The sequence below is a fragment of the Canis aureus genome, chromosome 3, assembly GCF_053574225.1.
Source record: "Canis aureus isolate CA01 chromosome 3, VMU_Caureus_v.1.0, whole genome shotgun sequence".
Classification (NCBI taxonomy): Eukaryota; Metazoa; Chordata; class Mammalia; order Carnivora; family Canidae; genus Canis; species Canis aureus.
Window position 1 is genome coordinate 59,649,137 of NC_135613.1, and position 25,969 is coordinate 59,675,105.

Sequence of the window (25,969 nt, forward strand, 5' to 3'; positions counted from 1 at the left end):
CTAGGAATCCGAGACAGCAGGTCTGAAACGAGGAAATCAATGCACGCTGAGTAATCACGGCTGGCAGGGACCCCCCGCGCTCCTTTGCCTCAACCTCCCCAGGCCCGTGGGCGGGGAAGAGCCAGCGGCGCCGCGGCGGGAGGGGCGGGTCCCCCGGGCCCCGCCCCGCCCCCGCCCCCGCCCGAGCCCGCGCCCCGCGTGCCCCGCCCCCGCCCCCCCCGCCCCGCCCCGCCCCGCCCGAGCCCGCGCCCCGCGTGCCCCGCCCCCGCCTCGCAAGGCCCCGCCCCCGCCCGAGCCCGCGCCCCGCGTGCCCCGCCCCCGCCCCCCCGCCCCGCCCGAGCCCGCGCCCCGCCCGCGCCCCGCGTGCCCCGCCCCCGCCCCCGCCCCCGCCGCGCCGCGCCGACGCCCGGCCTCCGCGTCGCCATGGAGACGGGCCCGCTCCGGCCGAGCGACGTTGGCGATGGCGGCCGGGGAGCCGGAGGACTCGGGCGGCTACTGCTTCAGATTCCTGCCTCAGAAAACCTTCCGGTGTCTGAGCGCCCCCGAGACCGCCAGCCGGCTCCGCCAGTGGTAGGACCCGGGGCGGCGCAGGACGAGGCCCGGCGGGGCTTGGGGCCGCGGCGGGGGGGGGTGGGGGTGGGGGGTGGGCCGGGGTGCGCCCTGCAGCCGGCCCCGCCCCGCCCCGGCCCGGCCCGCGCTGACCCCTCCCCTCCCGCCGCAGGTCGATGCTGGGCCGAGTCGCGGCGCAGGCGTTCGGCTTCGACCAGACGTTCCAGGCGCACCGCAGGGACGACTTCCTCACGGTTGGTGGAAGGGCGGGGCGGGGAGCCGGGCTTCGAGCGAGCCACGCGGCGGGGGAGCGGCTGCCTGCTGTGGCCTGCGGCGCCCAGGGCGGAGTCCGGGGCCGCGGGGACCAGGCAGCAGGACGGCTGACCCGACCAGCATCAGGCCATCCCCCGCGGAGGGGTGAGGGGGGCAGCCTGGTGGCCGCTGCGGCGCGCTTCCTTCCCCAGTAGCACGGCGCCCCGGCCTGGACGCCCCGAAAGGCGGGAAGCGGGGGGTCCGGTGGTGCTGCAGCCTGCGGGTCCGAAATCCAGCTGTCAGCGGGGGCGTGCTCTTCCCCCTGCCTGGCGGCTGCTTGCCCCCGGGGCGCAGGTGCTGGTGGTCCCTGGGTGATGCTGGGTGCAGGTCCCCGGGACGCAGGTGCACACGGTGGACTCTCCCTTGGTCAAACCCCAGGGTGCCATGGCCGCCTCTGCTCTTCTTACAACACCGGCCTTGGAATGAAGGACTCCCCCCCCCCACACACACACACACCCCTTTTCTCAAGTATAACCTCTCAACTAATTATATCTCAACAATCTGCTTTCCAAATAAGGTGACTTGCTGAGGGTCCAGGAAAGACACAGATGAGGGGATGGTGACGGGCACTTTTCAACCCTTAAAAGAGGGTAAATTGGTCAAATATGTTTCCCTTTCCTTAAAATAGCATTATAATAGTAATAGAATATAGTGCTCTTATGAGGCTACTGATGATCACACGACATTTTCAAATAATCATGGTTTAATTTTCTTGATATTTATATTTTTCATTCATACCAGCATTGGCTTTCAAATTGATAGAAATTTTTTAAGCCAAGATTTTAATTCGCTGAGTTAAAGTACTGCTAAAATTTTAATGTAAATCATCTATTCAGTAAATATTTGTCAAATATTTACCACATCCCTCCTGGAGGATGTTGAAAAGATGAAGAGACCTGATCCCAGCTTGCAAGGCATGTAGAGTTCTGGAAGTTAGAAATGTAAAAACGTCTCTACAAACACAGTAAAATAATTGCTGTAATGGAGGATAGCTAAGGTGCCTTAGGCACAGAAAGATCACCCAGGGCAGGGGCATGGAGGTCAGGAAAAATGCATGGAGGAGGGTGTAAAATTAGTGTAGGTTGTTCCAGAGACAGAATTCTTCAGGAGATTCAAGATTCATCCGTGAAGCACAACAGAGTTTCATAATGCTAGACAATTTTTTTTCTAAATTTCAAGATCTTCATGTTTACTTATAAATATTCCCATATTTCAGTTCAAAGGAATGCCCTTATAGAATCATTGATTTTACTCCTATAACTAATTTGGAGAACAGAAAGCATTAAAGCTCAAACTGTGGCCCAGACAGGGATTTACTTTGCAACTAATGAACCTATAAGCTGATGGCCATGCAAACCCAGATTCTCCCCTGATTTGGCCTCCGGTCAGTGTCATGTTCCAGTTCTACCACTGCCACCAAGCTGTATGACATTGAGCACATGACTTTGCCACTTCCTCAGCTTCCACTTACTTTTCTGCAAAATGATGACAGTGCTTGGCATGGAAGTATTCTTGAAAATGAAAATAATGCTGACTATCTGATTGATTATTAAGGTCAAAGGAAATTGGGGCATCCGGCTGGCTCAGTCGATAGAAGGTTGCAACTCTTGATATTGGGACTATGAGTTCAAGCCCCATGTGGGACGTAGAAAAGACTTGAAAATCAAATCTTTCTAAAAAAAGGATTAAAGGAAATATAATATTTAGCAAAAACGGTTGGCTCATGATGAGTAATGTTATAGTTATTAATATTTGCATACTACTTTACAAAGTCCTTTTCTATAGTAGTAGTGGATTCTTGTGTGCCACATTTAGCTTTCAGCACCTCATATATATAAATCTGCCACTAATGTTTACAACAAGCTGGTAAATTTGGTGTCTTGAGCCTCATTTTACAGCTTAAGAAATGGAAGCTCAAAATGGTTACATAATTTGTGCAAGAATGCCCAGCAAATGGTAAGAGCCAGAGGCCTTTTGACACAAACTTCCATGTCATTTCTACTCCAAACACTCATAACTGAACAGAGGGTATTGCTTAAAACTAGAATTCCAGATTTTAAAATTTCCTTTTCAATTTTAAAAACAAATTATGTTCCAAAAGTTCATTTGCAAGAGAAAAAATAGATGGAAGGAAAGAACCATTACCTTGGCAAGCATTTCTGTAGTCCCTAGATCTGTCCAGATGAACAAGACACCATTAGAGAGAAACCGTCCCAAACTTGCACTGCAAAACGAGAAGTCCTGTGACATTTGCCATGTGCGCACAAGAGAGAAAACCATCTCTTTCTTTTTCATTTTTGTTTTCTTTTTCTTTTAATTGAGGTGGTCAGAGGAGGGTTTACAAAAGACAAGCTACTTGAGGTTGGCCCTGAGGAATAAGGAGGAGTTTGCCAGGTAGACACAGTGCAGGGAGAACATTAGGTGGGTGGGAGGGTATTTCAGACCTTTTGTGCCACGTGAGAGTTTGGGCTCTATCTAGCTCATGAAGAGTCACTGTGAGGCTTTCGGGAAGACTGTAACATTTAAAATACTGAGGTTCCCTTGGCAGAATATGAAGAGTAGGTTGTTAGAAAGCGGGCTGGAAACTCTTGTCCTCCGGACATTGTAGGGTACACTGAGTTCAGACCGCTGCCCCAGGATGGCCTGAAGCAATGTTTGGGAGAAAGGCAGTGCTCTAGGACTGACAGGACACTGAGAATAAGGCAGAGGAGGACGTGCAGGAGGAGCGTTTCTGATTTGGTTGACACAGTGGTCGTTGACGCCATTAAAGCCACAGAAAATGCAAAACAATAAACAAAGGAAATGAGTTTAGTTTCAGGCATTCTAAACTTGAAGTGCATCCAAGTGGCAATCCCCTAGATTGTTGAATCTAAGCTCTTGCTTCGAGTCTCAAGAGAGAGCCCTGGGCTCTACCCTCCCCCTGGGACTAAGGGTAAGGAGGGCCGTCTTCTGCATAACGTGCAAGGAAGCAGCTTAGAGTGCTTTCTACAGGTCTGCACCACATGTCTGCTCACACATCACGGCCTCGCGCCACGAGGACTGGAAGGCGCATACATTGAGCCAAGCACATTGTTGTCCCAAATAAAATTGGATTCCTTAAGGAAGAGGAGAACTGATACTGGATCAAAAAACAGCAGTCTAGGGGCTCCTGGCTGGCTCAGTTGGTAGAGCACATAACTCTTGATCTCAAGATTGTGAGTTAGAGCCCCACATTGGGTAGAGAGATTACTTAAAAATAAAACCTTTAAAAAAAGCAAATTAAAAAAACCCAGCAGTCTGCCAGATAGGTGAAATTAGTCAGATATCATATGTGTGGCATATATTAGACATACATTTAAAATTCTATATTATATAAAATAGTATGTTAATTTAGAAATACTTTCCCACTCTCACATTTTGTGAAATGAGTTTATTCTAATTTTACGTATAGTTTGACATCAGTGTCTTTATCAGTGTGACTTGTTTGTGAATCATCTAATATATTTCCAGAGCACATCAGCAGCCCTAAAGCTGAGATATAGACAATCCCTTCTAATGCCTCACTGGAAATACTATAAGAAACCCAAAATATCATTTGCATATATTAGGGCAGGGCTTTTTAGTGTTGTGTTTTGTTTTTATTCTTTAGGTGTATAATTAACCTCAACAATATAACAACTCTCGTGTTGCTTTATTTGAAGGGCCTTTATGAAGATTTCTTTCCATTGGCTCTGTCAATTCACTGCAGGTCACTTAGATTACTTCCATTTGTAGTGGCCTATAGAATTCAATAATAAGTTGATAATAAAACATTTGAGTTGATACTCTTCCCCCCAGGAAAAATGACTATATATGAATTTAATTTTCCCCTTTACTGAATTTTGCAGAAGACATCTAAAAAGCATTCAAAATCAGTATTAATTAAGATTAATTCCAGCTTATGTTTCTTTTCAAAAATTCAGGTAATTGCACACTCTTTAGCTTGAAAGAGTGTTTTAAGTTATAAGACAACTTGCTTTTTTTTTTTTTTTTTTGAGGAATAGTCTTAGGGAAAGTAATTGGGCATACATGATACCTGTAAAATGTTTACCTGTATCCCTGCACCACTAGAATGTAAACTCCATGGAAACAGGGATTTTTGCTTGGCATTATGTAGGCATTCACAGATACCTGCAGATTATATTTATCTTCACTCTACACACCTGGTCCTCTTCACTGCTCCCTTTCTCATTATGTGACATTCATGCAGAAGTTCAGGGGTCATCTGTGGTTCCTTTTTTCTCTGTCTGCTCCTTCTAAGGAGTCATTGGATCCATTCACTTCTCTGCCTCCCCCTGCTATTGCGTAGATAACTACGTGAGCATCAGATCTTTTTGGATTACAGCAGTGCCTTCCCTCCTCACCATCCTCTTAGTAGCTCTCAGCTCATTCTCCACATTGCTGCCAGAATGAACTGTAAAAATACAGGACTAGTCACATCTTTCCTTGTTTAGATCGCCTTGGTGTCTTCCTATTACCCTTTGATCGAATACTCATCAGTCTAGATCAGTATTACATCAAGATCAAAATTTGTGACTTGACCTACAAGATCAATAGTTTAAAAACTAGTAAAGATTCCTAAAAGTTGAGCAGTCAGGCTGTCCTAAACTACGGTCCATGACACTAAAAAAGACTGTTTTTAGGTGGAGAAATTAGCAAGTTTAAAGTCTGAGAAACAAGACCCATTCAAGGAAACTAAGAGGCTCAGTGTGACCAGAACTGAATGAGCAGAATGAGAGGTCAAATGTGCCATTTTCTAGGTGCCCCTTGGGTAGAATTCAGTTGCTAATGACTTTGAGAGTTAGATCTAGTTGAGGAGATGGGAGTGGCCATTACTAAAATAATTGCTTGGGAAAGTAAGATTGAAGGAAATCAAAGTTTTCAAATATATAACCACCTACTTTTCACTAGAAATCATTATTTTCTATTTATGAAGCCCCCAAAGATATCCATAGTACAGTGTTGTTCATACTTGAAGTTAACAAAACTTCATCTCTTTATAAAACATTTATTAGATGGACGCCTGGGTGACTCAGTGGGTGAGCATCTGCCTTCAGCTCAGGTCATGATTCTGGGGTCCTGGGTTCGAGCTTCCCCACCCCCTTGGGCTCCCTGCTCAGTGAGGGGGTCTCCGTCTCCTTGTCCCTCTGCCCCTCCCATGCTCATGCTTGCTCCTTTTCTGTCTATTAAGGAGAAAAAAAACCCAAAACATTTATTAGGCATTTTATCCATTTAAAATTGTCCCTCCCCAATTTGAGTTAAATGAAATTTTACTATAATTGTTTTAGAAGTTAATTCTTACTATTGTTTATAATGAAGTCTCTAACTCCCTTCAAATTTGTATTTTAGGCTTTTTTCAAAGACCCAAATGTTATTCCCAATTTGAAGTTACTTTCAGATTCTTCTGGACAGTGGATCACATTAGGTAAATAAAATTTATTGTCATCTTTTCAGATGACTGTTTTATTATTGTGACAAAATTTTACTTTAGGAATTTTCATTATTCAAATACACATTGTGAATCATGACTGGCTGGTATGATCATGTCAGAAGATCACGCCAAGCCATGCCCAGTCTGGCCTGCATTTCTCTCCTAGGAGCCCACTGCTCCGGTCATGGCGCAGCACACAAGATCACTTGTTTTCTCTCTTCATTCATTTGGAAAGTATGTCTTGCATACTTGCACCTTCCATGGACTCTGCTAGATGCAGGGAACAGTGAGGTGAATACAAGAAAATGAGTATTCAAGAAACTGGCTGACATGTAAAAAAAATAGCACAATAATGTACTACCCTAGCAGCAGGAGCAGAGGGAGGAGAGTGTCATGGAAGGTTCCACTGATGTGAGAGCGTTTAGGCAAAATCAGTTGGGACGGGCAATGGACTTTGACCAAGGAAGCAGCCACCATGGAATGTTCATAAAATCATATATAAAATCATGGAAGAGAGTCTTAAGTTCTGAAAAAGAGAACTTTATATACATAATAATTTCATATTACAGTGAAACATAGCTAGAAATCTTTTTTTTATTAAATACTTTTTTAAAATAATTTATTTATTCATGAGAGACAGAGAGAGCGAGATAGAGAGAGGGAGAGAGAGGAGAGACACAGGCAGAGGGAGAAACAGGCCCCATGCAGGGAGCCCGATATGGGACTCGATCCCGGGCCTCCAGGATCATGCCCTGGGCTGAAGGCGGCGCTAAACTGCTGAGCCACTGGGGCTGCCCAGCTAGAAATCTTTTTAAAGAAAATTACCCAGGGCCCTTGGATGGCTCCATCAGTGAAGCATCTGCCTTCGGCTCAGGTCATGATCCTAGGGTCCTGGGATTGAGTCCCACGGGCTCCCTGCTCTTTATAAAACATTTATTAAATGGACGTCTAGGTGGCTCAGTAGGTAAGGGTCTGCCTTCAGCTCAGATCACGATCAGGGGTCCTGGGATCAAGCCCCCCCATGGGAGTCTCTCCTTCTGCCCCTCTCCCTGCTTGTGCTCTCTCTTTCTCCTTCTCTCTCTGTCAAATTAATAAAATCTTTAAATAAATAAATAAATAAGTTAGATGGGGTTGTTTTGGTAATTTGTACATTGTGTGTTCATGGAATTCTAGTTGTCTTACATAAACAGTTCATGATCTTAGAATTAATAGGGCACATTTTACTGCTTTTGGCTAAAGACCACTGCAAAATTTATAAAGCAAAAAATGCTGGTACAGTGTGATCTTACAAAGTTAAACTACGTGAGCAAATGTACTTACCAGCTCAAAATCTTCAAAAGGAAATAATCAGAGGCATGTATCATAGTGTTTATAAAACATGTTTACAGTAACTTCAGTCAATTCATTTATAAAAATGAGGTTCGTTAAAAAAGTTGAACTTTCCCCTGTATCAGTACATACTCCCCAAAACAGTACTGACTTTTTTCTGATTTTTAAATAAGGCATTGCAAAAAGAGAGGTTCCAGAATTCCACATGTGCCCAGGAGAACCAATTAGAAGTACTCTGAAAAATGAGGCAGGAGAGGTCGCACTCCATTTCAGAGGCAGAAGTTTCCAGTGGTTTGCTCATATTCTTCCATTAGCTTGTTTTTTTTTTTATCTCCTTCTGCCAGCTTTTCTTTTTCTGATACATCAACCATCTTCCCTCTTTTTCCTCTGGAAGCCTTTATCAGCAAAGTAAACACTATTTAAAATGAGGGAAAAGACATTCTTCTAACAGGTGAACTAGTTTGGAAGATTGCAATGAAAGCACCTCTGTCACAACTGGCTGTAGCCCCTGGACTGCTGGTTGTTGGGGCTGCTCTGTCGCCTCCACCAGCGGCATGGCCCTCATTACAGAGACATGCTGCATACTTTTCTGGTTGACGTACAAGGTTTGCTTCTTTTGTGCTCAGTTAAGGGCATTACATTCATTACCTCCTTTAATTCTTAAATGACTCAGAGACATGTTATTATATATCCCTGTTTCACGAAGGAAGAGTCAGATTCATGAGCTAAGTAATCTGCACAGTTTTACACAGCTGGCTGGGCTCAGCAGACTTGAGATTCGAGTCCAGGCTTCAGAATTCAAGACCCCCACCTCTCCACTATCCTGCCTCTGCCATTTCAGCTTTAATGGGGTTGTCAGAAAAGCGCCAACTTGGGCAAGCAAATAAATAGGAAACACCTTGTATATTTTAATGCTAGTATCAAGGGGGAAAATACATTCTTTGTAAGTGATCATAGTAGTGCGGTACATATCCTGTAAATGCTGGAGACATAGTTTTATCATATTTCTACATAATAGCACATGCTATGGATTGAATTGTGTCCCCCCCAAAATTCTTATGTTGAAGCTTTAACCCCCAAAGTCTTACTCCCAATGATGAGGCCTTTGGGAAACAATCAGGTTTAGGTGACATCGTGAGGGGCCCTCAAGCCAGGAGAAAGAGCAGAGTTCTCAACTGTGTGTGGACACTACCGAGAAGGCAGCATCTGCGAGTCAGGAAAAGAACCTTCGCAAGGAACCAGATCAGCTGGCACCGGGATCCTGGGCCTCCCAGCCTCCAGAGCTGTGGGAAATGCGTGTCTTTTGTTTAAACCACCCAGTTTCGGGTACTTGGTGATAGCAGCCGAAGCGGACGAATAAAGATGTTGGTACAGAGACGTGGAGTGTGTCTGTAACAGGCCTGGAGATGTGGAAGGGGCCTTGAAACTGCGCCATGGGTATTGGCCAGGAGAGAGTTGTGCGTCCTAGCCCTGTCCTGGATGGTAAGTTGAGTCTGATGAGGTTGCCTCCAGATACCTGGGCTTTGTGAGCAGCAGCTGGAGGAAAGACAAGCCGTGAGAGGGTAGAGAAGTTGGCTAATGAGGTCATGTTTTGTGGAAGGTGATAAAACTGTCTGTGCAGCTGGGAGGGTCTAAAGCAGGTGTTGCCTGCCTGGGTCTTCCCAGATTTTCATAAGGAAGGAAGGAAGGAAAGAGATGGATTGAAGAAGGAATTGTGAAGGAGGAGCCAGAGCTCAAAGATCTGGAATATTCCCAGCCTCTTCGTATTGTAAAAAAACGAGAAAAATTCATCTGAAGAGAACAAACATGGCTGAGCCACCACTTGGTCCAGAGAACGTGTGTGAGTCGGACCCAGGTGGCTATGTCAGCAGAAGCTGGGTGGAGGTGTGGTGGTGGTAACAGAGACCCTGTGGGATTGAGCTGTGGGGGTGGGGACAGACACGGACATGAGAGCCATTGGGCTGCAGGAGGACAGCAGACTGCATGGCCCCTCAGGTCATCAGGCACCCTGGGCTGCAGGAACATGGAGGCTGGGCCACGACCTCAGTGGCTCAGGGAGGCAGAGCGGAGAACCAACGAGGCTGAAAGTCTAATGAAATTTGCCTTTCCCGAGTCTCAGGCTTGCTTGGGACCATCAGCCCTTCTTTTCTGCTTCCCCCATTTGGAATGGAAATGTTTCTTCCATCTCTCCCCGTAATGTTCTGAAAGCATGTAACTTGTCTGGTTTCACAGGTTCATAGCCGGAGAGGAATTTTGCCCCGGGATGAATTGTACCTCCAATCTCACCCATATCTGATTGAAGTGACAGGGAGGTGATACTTGGGACTCTGGACTCTAGTGTTGGTGCTATGATGAGGTGACCCTTTGGGGACTGTTAGGGGAGCGTAAGTGTGTTTGCACAAGAAGAGGACACAAATTGGCAGGGAGCCAGGGGCAGAGTGCTATGGATTGAATTGTGTCCCTTCAGAATTCATTTGATGAAGCCCTGAGCCCACCCAAAGCCACCAGCTCAAAAATACCATTACATCCAGGGCTTGGGACTTCAATATATTAATTTTGGAGGGACGTGATTCAGTTCAGAGCAAATGCTGTTTCCATGCCTCAGATTTAAGTGGTTTGGATTTCATTACCTTTTCTCACCATCCAAACCATCCTGCCATGCCCCACGTCAGAGCTAGGGTAGGCTTACCGAGTAGGCATGTCGCCAAGCGGTCTGGGGACAGGCAGGTGGTGTGGGGGCTCAGACCCACCCTGTCATGTTCTGCAGTCTTCCCTGCCCCAATCCCCCAGAGGGCTTTCCTCCTGAAACAAAAGGAGATTTTCTTAGCAGCAGAACTCTTAAAATTGCTGAAACAGATGCAGTTCCTGTCTCCAGACACCCATCATGCCCCCCCCCCCGCACGCCCCACTGAGGACCAGACGACAGCCATGGGTCCTAGCAGTCAGGACTCTGGGAGGACAGCCTGAGGAGAAAGTACGGCTACTGCCAGTGTTACTCTTCTCAGACTCAGGCTATTTCTCCTCTGTATCCAGGAGAGGGGGCACCAAGGGCTATCCGGCCAGCCCTGGGGAAGGGGTGTAGTGGGGACAACACGGAAGAACAGCAGCCCTTAGATCTATGTGTGTGTGGCGGGGGAGGGGGTGCACACAACAGAGAGAAATTGAGTGATTCATTGAGGCAACAATAAAGATAGTCATGTCAATCCTTGTGTCTTTCTGTCATTAATTAGAACCTTTTGTAATGGAAAGTCTGTTCCTCAAGGACACATCCTGGCAATAAGTTAGGTCTGAGGAAAAGAACTAGAGCTACCAGAGGAAGAGAGAAAAGACACTGTGCTTGTGAATGTCTCTAATTCCAGGCTTGTGAGGACTTGATCAGAGCCTGCTTTGAGACTCACCTTGACTGGGAAAGCTGTTTTTCATAATAAACACTGTAAATGAGATCACAAGAGAGAAATTTTTAAATGGAGAGATAAACTTTCAAGACATCCTCAGGACTTTAGAAACACCCATTATTATGTACGTTAATTAAAGTTTTTGTAATATGAATTATAAGGCATTGAACATAATACAAATCCAAAATCATCTCACAAAGTCGTTCCTATGCTTTTTTTTTTTTTTTTTTTTTTTTTTATTTATGATAGTCACACAGAGAGAGAGAGAGAGAGAGGCAGAGACACAGGCAGAGGGAGAAGCAGGCTCCATGCACCGGGAGCCCGATGTGGGATTCGATCCTGGGTCTCCAGGATCGCGCCCTGGGCCAAAGGCAGGCGCCAAACCGCTGCGCCACCCAGGGATCCCCGTTCCTATGCTTTTATAGGCAACTCTGACATAGAGATTAAAGCTGATAGAACACCTCTGACACAAAAAATGTATTTCATTTTCAAGCATTTTCGAATTTATATATCCTTCATCTAGGTCTGAAACGGTGAAATTTTGTGACAGACTTTTAATGATTAATAAAAATAAGCAAACTGCAAAATAAGAATTTAATAAAATCCCTAAAATAATGGTCTTTTAAATATATCAAGATGTATCTCATATGTGGCTACTTAGAATCTCTGCATGATGGTACTTGTTTTGGAAATAATTGAGAATACTAAGTTAACTTTTATATCTCTGTAAAATAATTTTTACAGGAGCTGAAGTGAAAAAAATTGAAGCTACAAATGTTCCTTGTACACAGCTTTCAATGTCATTTTTTAATCGGTTGTATGATGAAGATATTGTACGAGCCAATGGACATATTATTAAATGTTTAGATTCTTTTTGTGATTCCTTTCCTATTTCTGATGAGTTACGAAAAGTAAGTACAGATTTTTAAAATTTCACTAATAGCATTTTACTTCAGGAAATGGTTAATGTCAAAAATATTTTGCCTGCCTAAAATACATAAAATACCTTTTACCAATGAATAATGATCAGCAATAGTCATTACATTGGTAGTTTTTTTTCTTGGATGGGACTTTTTTTTTTTTTTAATTTTTTTTTATTTATTTATGATAGTCACAGAGAGAGAGAGAGAGAGAGAGGCAGAGACATAGGCAGAGGGAGAAGCAGGCTCCATGCATCGGGAGCCCGATGTGGGATTCGATCCCGGGTCTCCAGGATCGCGCCCTGGGCCAAGGGCAGGCGCTAAACCGCTGCACCACCCAGGGATCCCCCTTGGATGGGACTTTTAATATCAAATTAATTATTTGTATATTTCAGTTTTTCAGCCAGATGCTACTGACAGTAATGTGTGCAGGCCAGAGTTGCTGCTAAACATGCAATGTGCAGGACAACTTCCCCAACAAGATTATCTGGCCCAGAGTGTCAGTGGTGCTAGGGTAGAGAAACCCCAACCTGCTCAATTTTTCTTCAATATGAGGCTCTTAACATATCAAATGAATATTTTAAAATATCCCTGTGAGGGCAGCCCGGGTGGCTCAGCGGTTTGGCGCTGCCTTTGGCCCAGGGTGTGATCCTGGAGTCCCAGGATCGAGTCCCACGTCGGGCTCCCTGCATGGAGCCTGCTTCTCCCTCTGCCTGGGTCTCTGCCTCTCTCTCTCTCTCTCTCTGTGTGTCTCTCACGAATAAATAAATAAAATTTTTTAAAATAAATAAATAAAATATCTCTGTGATAAAAATCTTTTTATATCACTGCTGAGATTTTTAAAAAGCCATTTGATTAACTTATTTTTGTTTTATTGAGGAGTGTATTAAACTTGAATCAGAAGACATAGATTATTTACCTAATTCTTGAGTTATTATTTATAAGATAATCACTTTAGACAAATGACTCAATATCTAGAGTCCCAAGATTACTTATCTGTACAACATAGAGATTAAAATGCCTATTATTTATTTATGAGAAGGGAGTGGAATGCCTGGGTGGCTCAGTCGGTTGAGCATCTGACTCTTGGTTTCAGCTCAGGTGATCTCTGGTTCTTGAGATCAAGACCCATGTCAGGCTCTGTGCCCAACAGGGAATCTGCTTGGGATCCTCTCTCTCTGTCTCCCTCTGCCCCTCCGCAGGTTCATAAATAAATCTCTAAAAAATGCCCATTTGAGGTGCCTGGCTGGCTCAGTCAGAAGAGCCTGTGACTCTTGATCTCAGGGTCATGAGTTTGAGCTCCATGTTGGGTGCAGAGATTACTTAAATAAATTTAAAAATCAGGATGCCTGGGTGGCTCAGCAGTTGAGCATCTGCCTTCAGCCCAGGGCATGATCCTGGAGTCCCCAGATCGAGTCCTGCATCAGGCTCCCTGCATGGAGCCTGCTGCTCTCTCTGCCTGTGTCTCTGCCTCTCTTTTCCTGTGTCTCTCAATGAATGAATGAAATCTAAAAAAAATTAAATTGAAAAATAATAATAAAATAAAAATACCCAGTCTATCTTTTTCAAATTGTTGAGGTAATGAGTTCAGAAAGCATTTAAATGCACTTTTTAAAAAATATGAAATGTTAAAATGAAATGTATTATTATCATTGTTTTAATTATGGAGAAAGACTATTTACAAAGTGGTTAAAACTAGGGCTTTTTTTTTTTTATTGGTTTATTTAGAGAGAAAGAGCAAGCGAGCATGAGCAAGGGGAGCAGCAGAGGGAAATGGAGCGGGAGACTTCCCATTGAGCTGGGAAGCCCCATGTGGAACTCGATCTCAGGACCTGGGATCATGACCTGAGCCAAAGGCAAACGCTTAACCACTGAGCCACCCAGGGAACCCCAAAATTCAGCTTTGGTATTGAATAGACATAGGCTCAAATCTAGGCTCTGTTACTTAATGACTGATACTTGACCTCTCTTTATAAAATAGGAATGATGTAAGAATTATGTGAGATAATGCATTCAGAGTACCTAGCTCATGCCTGGCACTTAGTAAGGTTCCAGGAATGTTAACGACTTCTATTAATTCCTAATATTATCCTACATCGAGAAGAGAGATAACAGAAGTCTAATTTATTGCAAATCCAGGAATGTCATCTGTAGGGACTAGAAGGCCTCCAGCCAGTCTGTGTTCACCTACACTAGTAGAACACCTAAAAGAACACTTAGTTGAAGAAAAAACTAAAATTAAGTCATTGAGAATAACCAAAACATAATTGAAGAGACTACATATAGTTGCTCTTCAGTTTAGTGAAGGTATATTTACGTATGACAGAAGATAATGTATGTGCTACCAAGCGAGAACCTGATGATGATTTCTACTCTTCCTTCCCAAGGACTGGAAAGTCACCCTTAGAAAGTGCCTCTGGGCTAGTCTGGGCGTCCTCCCCTGTGGGCAGTGGGGCAGCTGTCTCTGTCCCTGAGCACCGATGGCCCGCCAGTCTTTGCCTCAGGGCTCCCAGCCCCAGTTGCAGAGAGCTCATCACCCCTGGGGCAGAGACCCTGACCTGCCCAGGGGCCCAGAGGCGGGTGTGACCTGCCCAGCTGCCCGCCTATTCATTTCCATGAGCAGCACCTCAGAAGGAGAGCTGGGCCCCTAATTTTCTGGCTCACTCATGCTCTCATGCTCTGCTGCTCTGCAGCAACAGGGGAGGAGGTTTTAACTTGGTTGCTTTCTGGCTGAAAGAAAATAAATGACCTCCAGCTTTCACCTGAACCGCAAAGCACAGATTGTGTTGGCAGAGTGTGTATTGTAAGGGCCAATATCAACCTCCTTCCCAGCTTGGCTTCCAGGCTCGGCAGCCTGCCTCTTTAACCAGTGCAGGGCTGTTCCCTGGGGCTAGACCCTGACCGCCCCATGTGAGCGAGTGCATGGGCATTAGCCACACTGGGGCTGTGTGTACATTTATTCCCCAAACAGTTTCATTCCTGTCATCTTTAAATTGCACAACCTAATCAGTTCAGTTAAGGAGAGTGCTCATGTAAGGAATGCATTCATTCATCATTCCTGAGAGCTTTAGTCACCCTTGTATTAGGCCGGATCTTTAGGTAGCTTCAGTATCACCTCATTTCCTTGTGGGGAGGGAGGAGAGATGCGCACACCCAGGGAGCAGTGAACCTCCGCCCCTTCCCCTTCCCTGTCTACTATGTGCAGTGTTGGTCTCATAAGCTCAGTGTAAGTCACCTGCATGTAACCAACACCACAGAGCTGATTGTTGCTAAAATGCCTCTTGTCTGGTGACCTTGTGACAAATGTTCATTGGAGATTGAGGTATAAACAAGTCAACTAAAAAAACGTATATAATAGTATGTGTGCATCACCTTGTTCAGCTCAGTGCTACTTGTCTGTAGCACACTGTCTTGTGAAGGAGCAACGGGGTGTCCAGAGAGCAAGGGCCAGTGTAGATGGCTGGGGTGTTTCTGGAGGGCCAGCAGGAGAAAGAAGTGGGCCTGAGGGACGACTTACCTGAACAGTCCAAGACAGAGCAGACGGGTGGGGAGGGGATGGTAGGCAAGTGGCCATACATGCACCTGGGGCTCTGCTCTGGAAACACCAATATGGGGTCAGCCGTAGGCCTTACAGGGTAGGGAGGTTCTTCCTCTTATTTGCGGCTCCTTGTTTGCCCAGATTTGGGGCAACTCCACACTAACAGTGCAATAGTAGCAAAACAATGACTAATGATATAAATGAGAATGAAAGTGTGGACAGGAAGAGAAGGCTTAGATGCACATTCAGTCCTTTCGCTGGACGTCACTGCCTGCTGAGAAGATGGATGGAATGTGAGTGCCAGTCTCACAGATCACTCTGAGTTGGTTCTTAAAATAGGTGTAAGATTCTTTATAAAGAAATAAATTGGGGATCCCTAGGTGGCTCAGCAGTTTAGCGCCTGCCTTCAGCCTAGGGCATGATCCTGGAGACCTGGGATCGAGTCCCACATCAGGCTTCCCGCATAGAGCCTGCTTCTCCCTCTGCCTGTGTCTCTGCCTCTGTCTCTCTCTCTGTGTCTCTCATGAATAAATAAATAAAAAATCTTTAAAAAAAAATTGAAACTTTTGAAAACAAAAATTAGAACCTCAAATCATGTTACATTAAGATGAATTTTATCATCTTCCATAGGTTTTGCTTGTGGAAGACTCAGAAAAATATGAAGTGTTCAGCCAGCCTGATAGAGAGGAGTTCCTGTTTTGTCTTTTCAAACATCTTTGCCTCGGTGGAGCACTTTGTCAGTATGAAGATGTGCTTCATCCATATTTGGAAACCACAAAGCTTCTCTATAAAGATCTAGTGAGGTAAGGTTGCCGATGACAGCCAGGACACCTCTGGCTCACAGAACATATGGTGGTTCATGGTGGGATCACCCGGCATCTGCCGTTCTCTGAGCATCCAGAGTGGAAGGAGCCAGTGCCCCCAGCCCGGGTCAGGGCCCCCCGTGGCTCAAAGCGCTCTTCTCTGGGACCTGCCTGTCCTTGCCTCCCCTCACCCCGCACGGCTGCTCTGTCCCTGTGGGCACTTGCGCCCCCCCTACCCCAGGCCCCTCTGCACCTTTCAGGAGAATGCCAGATCCCTCAGCACATGCGAATTTGCTTGGCAAACAGTAAAACATGTATTACCTTTGTTCTGAGGAGGTGGAAGAATTTTCATCTGGGCAAAATCTTTACCTTTTCAAATTAATACCAAATCCTACTTTGTTTCACACATCCCACTAGGGTTTGTTTGTTTTTTTTTCTTTTTGAAGATCAAACTGGAATAAAACCTTTATAATTCATTTATTTATACTTTCATCGAATTGAGTTTTTCAGTGTCACAGATCCTCTATCACTTTTATAGGCTGAAGCGATAGGAATAGTGAAAGCAAAGGGTCCCAGGCTTTAGTTACAAAATTTTACTTTACTAGGAAAAGAGCAGAATTAGCTTCTCATTAGATTCTTGGTTGTTCCGCTAACCTCAGTTCTCACCCTGTTCTGTGTGTACTGTAACTGTACAACATACTACACAATTTTGTTCTTACCAAGCTTTTTAAATATGGTTTAAAAACAAAAAAAAATCTCTTTAATTTGCCTCTGATTTTTGTGAAAAAGTTATCATCAATATATAAAGATTGTGCAGATATATTAGAATTTCAGAAAAACATATACATATTTATATCCAAAGTGTTCTGTCCTTATCATTGCAGTTCATGAGAACTTGGAAGCTGGTTTCTAGCACTGCCTATAGATAAGATACCCCTCGGTGTGCCACAGCACATGTTCACACACACGTGTGCACACGCTGCTGCCAGCACAGTGTGCTGTGCTCCACTGGCCACATGAACCTGAGGGAATGTGCCATGGAGAAGGGTATTCTGTTGGAAGTGTTTGAAATAGAAATACCTTCAGAACGTAAACTTTGAGGAAGCTAACACTTTCCCTAGCATCTGTCTACCCTCTTGGCTTTTCACCTGTGACTCTCGCCTACGCTCCTTGGGTGCTAAGGAAACGTACACTCCAGGGGTAATGGCCACTTGTGAAATGAGGTGTCAGAACTCAGGGCATCCCACAGAAAAAACAGACTGTGTCCACAGAATCCCTCTATCAGGCAGCTGGCAGGTATTGAAGTTGTGCACAGAGCTCTGGCGGGCTCCAGAGAGATGACAAGAGGAGCCTCACATAGTCCTTGAGCTTAACGAGATTACAGGAAACTCACATATCATAGAGTAATTGTTTAAAATCTTTTTTAAGTAAAAATTTTCATAAAATCAAACATTCAATTTTGGATAGGCAAATGTTTGCAGCTCTTGATACTGTAATAAATACCCTGGGAGTTCAGAAATTGTCAGGGTGGCTGTTCGCATGTAGGGCTGTCTGATGGAACAGAACTCCCGAGGCAGAGGAGAGGGGGCGCTTTGTCCCCTGTCATTCCATGCACTATGGGAAGGAGCCTAGTCCCAGGATACCACTGCTCGTATTTGAGGACATTAAATATTTCTCTGGACAATCCGAATTTAAGCATACTTATGAATTTCTTTGCTGAATGAGGAGGAAATGTGGAATTGTCCTCCCAAAGCAACTTTGGTAGAAAACCATGATTAGAATAAATATCTGCTAAAGATGGCTTAAGTGCCAACAGGAAACAATTGAATGGATTAAATGATTGGGATCCCTTCAGAGCTACGTTGGTTGGCTTCTCACTCACTGGCACCGCTTGTGCCTTTCTGACTTCGGTCATGTTGATTTGGGCGAGATGCTGCATCATTTGGGTAAGGGAAGGATCCAGGGTGGATCAGAGTAGCTGTTATCAAGGAATGTGGGAAGCACAGGTGCAACTCCAGGTGTCATCAGGAGTTTCTCAGAATCCTGAGCCAAATTTCCAAACAAGTCATTGGTACGAGCCAGATTAACCACATTTGTTTTTTCTTGTCCTTCCCTTGAATTTTGGGTGTTTTCACATTTTTTAGAAAAGCATCTGCTGTCTTTCTAATTGTATGCATAGTAGCTGCTTTGCATTATCTAACCTGCCCTTGGAGACAAACATCATCACCAATCCACTGCAGACCAGAAGACCACCCCTGGTGTCAGTGGAGGGGAGGCCACGTTACAGAGCTTGATTTTAATGGGCTCTGTCTGGCTCAGAGGGGAAAAACAAGAAATTCTTGAGATATTTTTTTCCCTCATCCATTATTACAAGTCCTATAAAATAACACTTTTCAAATGTTCTGGAAAATGCCTTTTCAAGGATTAGGATTCTTGTAAATATAGGTAGTACTTTAGAACCATTCCATTGGAGAGTCCATGACCAGTTGTTTTGTTGCATTTCAGAAATGTCTATGCAGAAATAACTGCATAGTTACTATTGGTATCTTTGTCTTCTCTGCTTCCAATATTAAACACATGCTCTTGTCAGAGTTTTTAGAGGGGTTTTCCAAATTGCATATCCATCCCAGATGTGAAATTTTATGATTTTATCAGAGAGGCGTACGTTATGGCTTCAGATGCTAATTAAGCAGTGGGATTCTTGTTTCTTTTTTCTTTTTAAGATTTTATTTATTTATTCATGATAGTCACACCACAGAGAGAGAGAGACAGAGACACAGGCAGAGGGAGAAGCAGGCTCCATGCAGGGAGCCCGATGTGGGACTCGATCCTGGGTCTCCAGGATCACGCCCTGGGCCAAAGGCAGGTGCTAAACCGCTGCGCCACCCAGGGATCCCGGGATTCTTGTTTCTTAAAGTGAGCAGAGTTACCTAGAATGGTACAGTCACTCAAACATACTAACACCATAAACATGTTACCTACAGAAAAGGAACTACCATTTGAACCTTATTAGAAGGTCGTTCCTAATAGAAATAAACCATATTATTCCATTTTATTACCTCTGTTACTATATCACCATTACTTTAAAGTAGCTCTAAAAACAATTTGTCTTATTTTTTATAGATGAGGTAGACTATTACTTGCCTGAAATCTCCTAGGAGAAAAGGAAAGGTAGAGTGATGGTGGTCAGCACCCTAGGAAATGCAACTAACAATCATGCTGCGTCAGGTCTGTGGCATCCACTCACTCACTCACTCACTCACTCACTCCAGATAACCATGGCTTTTAAGAGTGCTAGAACATAATTTCCATATAGTTTTTTAAAAGAGTGATTGTATTAATGGTTTAGAAATAAAATAATGATTTCCTAAAATCATTTATGCTAATTTCTGAGGCTGGATCCCATATTAACTGTAAACATGTTGCACTGACCATTCTAGGTAACTGCTCACTTTAAGAGATATATAGAAATTAACTTAATTGGATGATATCTGGGTTTAAATTTGAATGAAATGTTTTAAAGATAAACACTTTGACCCCTGAAACCCAGACCCTTAGGTCTGGCCACTCCAGCAGGTATACGAGCTCATGCACACTCACAAGCAGGCTCACACTCATGCTCACACTCAGGCACACTCATGCTCAGCACTGTCATCCTTCTCCCTCCTCCTCTCTGCCTCCACATTGCTCTTCACATAGAGTGAAGGAGAAGCAGTGCTTGGCCCTAATAAAGTGAAGAAGAGGGATATCTTCTGTCAGATGTCACCTACATGTGTCCTACATGCTGCATGTGTTTGCACAGGGAAAGGAGCTGCACGCCAAGTGTGTGGCAGACTGCAGAGCGGTACAAAGATAACATGTGCCATTCTCCGTGGCTTGTTCCCTCATTCCCACTCCCTCTCCCACTACACTTTGCCACAGGGAATCTTCTTGGGAAGAGAGACTGGGAGAGACCTACTGGGAGAAAACGATTTCATTCAACACAAGTTAATCATCCGTAATCCAACAAATAGTTTTTTTATCCTTATCCCACTCAATTCTCGGGTAACCCTACAGGGAGCCATAGCATGCCTACTTCACAGGGAGAGAACTGACATCAGGAGAGTTCATGTTGCCCAGAGTGCAACAATGATGGCTCAGGGGCAGAACTGGCATGTGTGTGAGATGGTTTAATCCCCTGGTTCACATGCTCATACCTGCCCCATGTAGCTGTCTACACCCCCATCTGACTCTTACCAATTCCTCTTCTTCCAATAATTGTCTCTGGCCCAGGAGACCTTCATCATCAGACCTCACAGCCTCTGACCGTCCATCCAGTTGCATTGTCTGCCATTGGTCTGGGCAACCTCACCCCGTCCATGGATGAAACTGCAGACTTGGTGCTTTTCAAACTAGTCTTGGTGGACGCTATGTATTTCTGTTGTATATGAATAAGAACACGTGAATACTAAAAGGGCTCGGTATTTTAAATGTATGATGCCAATGCTTGCTGTATTCAAAATGTACCTCTTTTTCCCTATTTTAGTGTCCGAAAGAATCCTCAGACCAAGAAAATACAAATTACTTCTTCTGTCTTTAAAGTCATGGCTTATGTAAGTCCTGAGTGGGGTTCGTGAGCGATCAGTTTGGTCTCATGTTATTCAGAGGCTGTGGGAACTCCAGCAAGAACAAGTATGATATCATGCCTGCAGAAAGGATGATGATTCTTAGTTCTTTGTTAAAATTCAAAGTTGATAAGATATGCCTTTGTTTGGAGAGCCACACGACCCCCCCACTTCTGTTGTCCGTGTCTAATAATAGTCCTTACCGCCGGAAGACCTGAGCCTGACTGATGGAGTAGGACGCACTTCTCAGCTCAGCCATGCTGCAATCTATGAGGCAAATAAGTGCAAATGCCATAAATGTCTTTATATCACAGAATCTGATGCTCAAATTCTAGGGTCAGACAGAAGATGATTAGCACATTTGAATCAGTTTCTAAGTATCTCTATTCAATCACTGAACAACTATTGAGTATCTATTGTGTATCAGCTACTGGGTTGGCCCTGGGCATTTTTTGTTGATAAACAGTTGCTTCCCTCATAGTTGGTAAGGGCCACAATCTAAAAGGAAGCAAAGATAGAAGAAAATTGCAAAGTAGAGATGTTTGCAATATTAGCACCTTAAAAACACTTTTTAACAAGGTAAAATTTCCTTTTGGACTATAAATTCCTTAAGGTCAAGAATTATGTGTGCTTATACAGCACAATAGATGGGGCCATCAGTAAGTTTTAAAATATCAATTATCAATTTATTGTAAAAGATTTCATTTATGTTTCATGACATTTTAACAGAAAACATATATTAATTAAATATGTTATTATTTAAATGTCATCGTAGACTAAACAGTTGGCTTTATCTCTTTCAGGACTCTAATGGTGTGTGCTACCCTTCCACAAAGAGTCACGAACAGACATTTTCTTACTTTATTGTGGATCCAATCAAGCGTCACGTTCATGTTTTATATCACTGCTATGGTGTGGGGGAAATGTCTTAACATTGTTCTCTCAGATGATCTATTTTAATATTGCTTTACTTACCAATTTTTAATTTTAATGCCAATTTATAGGTAAACATTTATTTTGCAAGTTAATTCAAGAAAAGTATAGAGAGCCTGCTTAGAGCAGAAGAAAACAAATACCACGGTGCCTTTCTTTAAATTTATCTGGAATAGCAGTGTAAGGACCAAATTCCATCCATAACACAATCAACAACAATAGTTTTTTTTTTTTTACAAAAAAACTGGGAAAGTCACAAAGAACTAAAAATCTAGTTCATATTTGTTGCATTAAGAATTAAGTAAGCCCTCAATTTTCCATGTGTTTTATTTTAGAAGCTAATTAATTCTGGGTTGAAACTGTGGCAGAAAACTGAACATCGCTCTATTGATCAATAGGAACTGTTAGCTTTTTAAATTTGAGTTTCATTTTATTACATAAAGATTTACATCTCTAGGGCTGTAGAATGCATAATGATGCCTTGGCTTCATTTGTCCCACTTAAAATCCTGAATAAAAAGTAATGTTCTGGGTTGCCTGAGTGGCTCAATTGGTTGAGTGTCTGCCTTGGGCTCAGGTCATGATCCCGGGGTCCTGGGATGGAGTCCCTCATCAGGCTCCCTGCTCAGTGGGGAGCCTCCTCCCTCTCCTTCTGCTTGCTGCTCTGCCTTCTTGTGCTTGCTCTCTCTCTCTCTGCCAAATAAATAACATCCTTTTTTTTTTTTTTTTTTTTTTTTTTTAAGTAATGTTCTCAGGGCACCTGGGTGGCTCAGTAGTTGAGTGCCTCCCTTTGGTCCAGGGTGTGATCCTGGGTTCCCGGGTTGGAGTCCCACATTGGGCTCCCTGCATGGAGCCTACTTCTCCCTCTGCCTGTGTCTCTGCCTTTCTCTCTGTGTTTCTCATGAATTAAATAAATAAAATATTTTTTTTTAAGTAATGTTCTGAAAGTAATTGTAAACTCATCACATAATAAACTACAACCTCCCACATGTGAAGAGAGAGCACTGCCATGACGATATACAGTTGGCAGATGATTCAAGAGCAGGGGTCTTACATTCTCCTATTTCCTCATTGTATTCACAGAATGGATATGTGACTTAAAATATTTTAATGGAAAAAATAGGGGCCTCTGGCTGGCTCAGTCCCTAGAGTGTGAGACTCTTGATCTCAGGGTTGTGGGTTCGAGTCCCTCACTGGGGGAAGAGGAAGGAAGGGAGGGAGGGAGGCATGACTGACATGTGTCCCAAAGATGATAAGGAGCGTGCAAGAAATGTCAAGACTTTGAGGGGAGGCAAATTTGGAATACATGTTTCTGTGTTGTAAGAGTAGGGATGAGAATCTGCAATTTGTACCTGTGGATTTATCTGGAAAGCACCTGGCAACTGGGATAGAGAGCTCAGGACAGTTTGTTTCACTTCTAATACAGTGTGTGCACATTAAATGCCTATTGAATGAGAATTTCCCAGTTATGTTCCTAATATCCATAGGAAACATAAAATTAAGAACTAAAATGTCACACCTGTCATGCTGCATACCACATAGACTTTACAACCTGAGGACCCTCTCCTAATTAGTTGGTCAATCAACCTTTTTAATGTATTAGCTCTGTGCATGGCACTGTGCTGCTTCCTTTGGGAAAGCCCACACTCCGTCTAAGCCTGGTGAAGGGGATCTGTTCGAGTGTGCAGGTGGAAGAGATGGCTGTGAACTAGGCTCATCTTGGCCTGGCTTCCACAGAACAGTGGGTGGGGTGTTAGCACCCGGGGAGGAGAGCTGGACCACTGGGTGTGGGCATGGGCAGTGGGAAGCGAGGGGTGGGAGGGGGCAAGAGCCAGGCCCTGGGGTCAAAGCCCAGAGGTCAAGGTGGGGAACCCATCCTGATGGGTGGCCAGCATCCTTTCTCTGCTTTAGAGGTGGAGGAACAAAACACCTTTGAGGAAAGATGGCTCCATTGCTTTGGGATGATCATTTTAACGACCCTTCTGTGATCATGCAAATTCTTGGCATTGAGGGTAGAACAGCCCAGCAATAAAGAATTTGGGCCTGCATCCAGATCACCTGGATTCTTACTGCCACCTGCACCGGACTTGCTGTGTGACTGAACTAGTTAACAACTTCTCTGTGCGCGACTTGGCCTCATCTGTAAAATAGGGGAAATGATAGGGTTCGTCATGGGTTATTGTGAAAATTACATACATTAATACACATTATTTGGCTTGGAATAGTGCCAGTATGTGTGGGTTTGGGCTCTTTTCATTCTTCACCAAGGAAATATGAAAAAACCAGGAGCTCAACTGTGCATAATAATGTAAAAACCGGTCTTCCTCAAGCTCAGAATTGCTTTTTTTATAGGTTCTACTATTGCTAATTTGACTGGATAGAGTACAAGAGTTGGGAGCACAGGCTTGCCTGCTCTGGGCCCCAGAGAATATAGAGAACCTAACCTATGCTTGTACTCCCAAGAACTTATTTCACACTTAGAATTATTGCTCACTGGTCTACCTGTAATCATGTGATGTCTATCAGGAAGACGACCCGTATCTCTGTGCCTCACCCCCACATCTCCCCTGTGTAGTGCAGTGCCTGACCCTCAGTATCTGTTGATTGAAGGAGAGAAGGTGGCCCTCGAAGCGTGACTGCAGGTGTGCAGAGGGGCGGGGGAGGTGGATAAGGAGGGTGGGGAGCATCCTCACATGAGGGTCAGCCACAGCCAGCCTGTGGTCCTGCTGTACACTGTTCTACTCTGGACGCAGCCATGCTATTAGGCCAGAACTGTCCCGGATGGCAGCAACTCCGGCAGCTGGTGCTAGAACTGCCCGCTGCTACCTGCGACCAGCAAAGGGATGGGGTTTCTCTGGAGTGAGAAACTGACAGTGGGGACTGGTGACAACAGAATCATTTTCTGGGACTTGAGAGCATTCTTCAGAAATTCTGAAAATTACTTAAGGGAAGAAGGTGGCAGGAGTATAATCTGGACAATTCTAAGGGGCCTCAGTCTGAAGACCAGAAAACTTGGGACACTGGGGTCCCAGGAGGGATGAATGACCAGGTGGCTCCAGGGTACATGACTGCACTGGCTGGTGGGAGCTGAGGAGTTCTGTCCAGGAGTCCTGGGCACTAATGCAGAGGAGACAGATTGATGGACCTGCTCACAGGGCTGTGACCACAAAGGTGAGAAATGTAAATCTTTTTAGTAGGTGATGCGTAGCCATCATGGAAGACTTTGCGGCAGGGCATCATCAAAGTGGTGTTCTAAGAAGATTAGCCTGGCAGTGATGAATTGGGGTGAAGAAAGTCCAAAGTCTAGAGATCGAGTAGAAGATCATTGTACTTGTCAAAGCATAGAATCGGCCCATCTGCATGACAAGCAAGGGAAACCTTTCCGGGCATCACAAAGGATACGACAATGGAATGCGCACCAGAAAAAATCAAATATGGCCCCGAAAAGTCAGCAATGGGGTGAATTATGACATGTTGAGTATTTGAGGTACAAGGACTGGGAAGTGGGAGCTGTGGTAGGAAGCTGTGGTTGGGGAGGGGAACTCCCTTGTCCTGCCCATGCTTCCTGTTCCAACCCCATGTCAACCCACTGTGGTGGTTACAGCTCTTAGAATCTATGATGGCTCTGACATGGGCTGCAGGCTTCTCCTTGGCCAGCGGACCAGCAAGGATTGTCCATGCTCCACCAGTGTTTGTGGATTGCCTGCTCTGTGCTAGGCAGCAAATCAGATGACATTTGCACATTGGAGAGTCTGCGCTCTAGCGCCCGCAGCAGTGCCAGGTGCAGTGAGATGTGAAAAGAAACAACCAATTACTCTCCAGAAACCTGAAGTTTAGTCAGAGACCTGACACATCCACAGATTTTCATGTTTTTCAGTCTGATGAACTTGAATGGTATTATTTTCATTGCTCTCACTTTTTGTATGAGGTAGAACATTATTTTGTGTATTTCCTCAACCATGTATACTGATGATTGTGGGGAACCCCACAGCTGGGAACCAGTGCCCTGCTGTCAGAGAAGATACAAACAATAGAACAAAGAATAACAGGGACACACGGGGTCTTCCAGTAAAATCTGCATTAATTGGCACAAAAGGCCACAGTGAGGCCAGTTAGCGGTGTCCAACTGGCAGACCAG

At 44.6% G+C, this 25,969-nt stretch overlaps 2 protein-coding genes across 12 annotated transcripts in view; one reads left to right on the forward strand and one right to left on the reverse strand.

The window, feature by feature from the left end:
* The first annotated feature begins 386 nt into the window (after positions 1-386).
* Positions 387-22,372, forward strand: CFAP300 (cilia and flagella associated protein 300). 3 transcript variants are annotated; one of them, XM_077893233.1, is made up of 7 exons: positions 413-570; positions 722-803; positions 6,229-6,304; positions 11,779-11,945; positions 16,123-16,295; positions 20,821-20,887; positions 21,703-22,372. In XM_077893233.1, exons 1-7 carry the CDS (start codon positions 461-463, stop codon positions 21,829-21,831), a joined length of 804 nt encoding a protein of 267 aa, XP_077749359.1. In that variant the 5' UTR covers positions 413-460; the 3' UTR covers positions 21,832-22,372. The 3 variants fall into 3 exon arrangements, with proteins under 3 accessions (XP_077749360.1, XP_077749361.1, XP_077749359.1); XM_077893234.1 differs by lacking the exon at positions 6,229-6,304 and having other exon boundaries at positions 387-570; XM_077893235.1 differs by lacking the exon at positions 21,703-22,372 and having other exon boundaries at positions 412-570; positions 16,123-16,290; positions 20,821-20,874.
* LOC144311141 (uncharacterized) overlaps positions 4,991-25,969 on the reverse strand; it is a 32,595-nt gene continuing 11,616 nt past the window's right edge. The window contains exons 2-8 of one of the 9 annotated variants that reach the window (XM_077893238.1): positions 23,890-23,971; positions 21,103-21,166; positions 20,802-20,980; positions 20,532-20,712; positions 11,038-11,070; positions 10,329-10,441; positions 8,676-9,175 (exon numbers count right to left, since the gene is read on the reverse strand). In XM_077893238.1, coding sequence (XP_077749364.1) covers positions 8,883-9,175; positions 10,329-10,441; positions 11,038-11,070; positions 20,532-20,581 — 489 coding nt within the window. In that variant the 5' untranslated portion in view covers positions 20,582-20,712; positions 20,802-20,980; positions 21,103-21,166; positions 23,890-23,971 and the 3' untranslated portion in view covers positions 8,676-8,882. Of the gene's footprint in view, positions 8,055-8,675; positions 9,176-10,328; positions 10,442-11,037; positions 11,071-16,543; positions 19,226-20,531; positions 20,981-21,102; positions 21,167-23,889; positions 23,972-25,969 lie in introns of those variants that run through there. The other 8 variants (XR_013376695.1, XM_077893241.1, XM_077893240.1 and 5 more) reach the window with 8 other exon arrangements.

Bases quoted from the DNA above. Each gene is read 5' to 3' on its own strand.
- CFAP300 (XM_077893233.1), top strand. From the start codon at position 461: ATGGCGGCCGGGGAGCCGGAGGACTCGGGCGGCTACTGCTTCAGATTC. The intron at 571-721 runs GTAGGACCCGGG...CTCCCGCCGCAG, and splicing joins GCCAGCCGGCTCCGCCAGTG to GTCGATGCTGGGCCGAGTCG. The intron at 6,305-11,778 runs GTAAATAAAATT...TAATTTTTACAG, and splicing joins TGGACAGTGGATCACATTAG to GAGCTGAAGTGAAAAAAATT.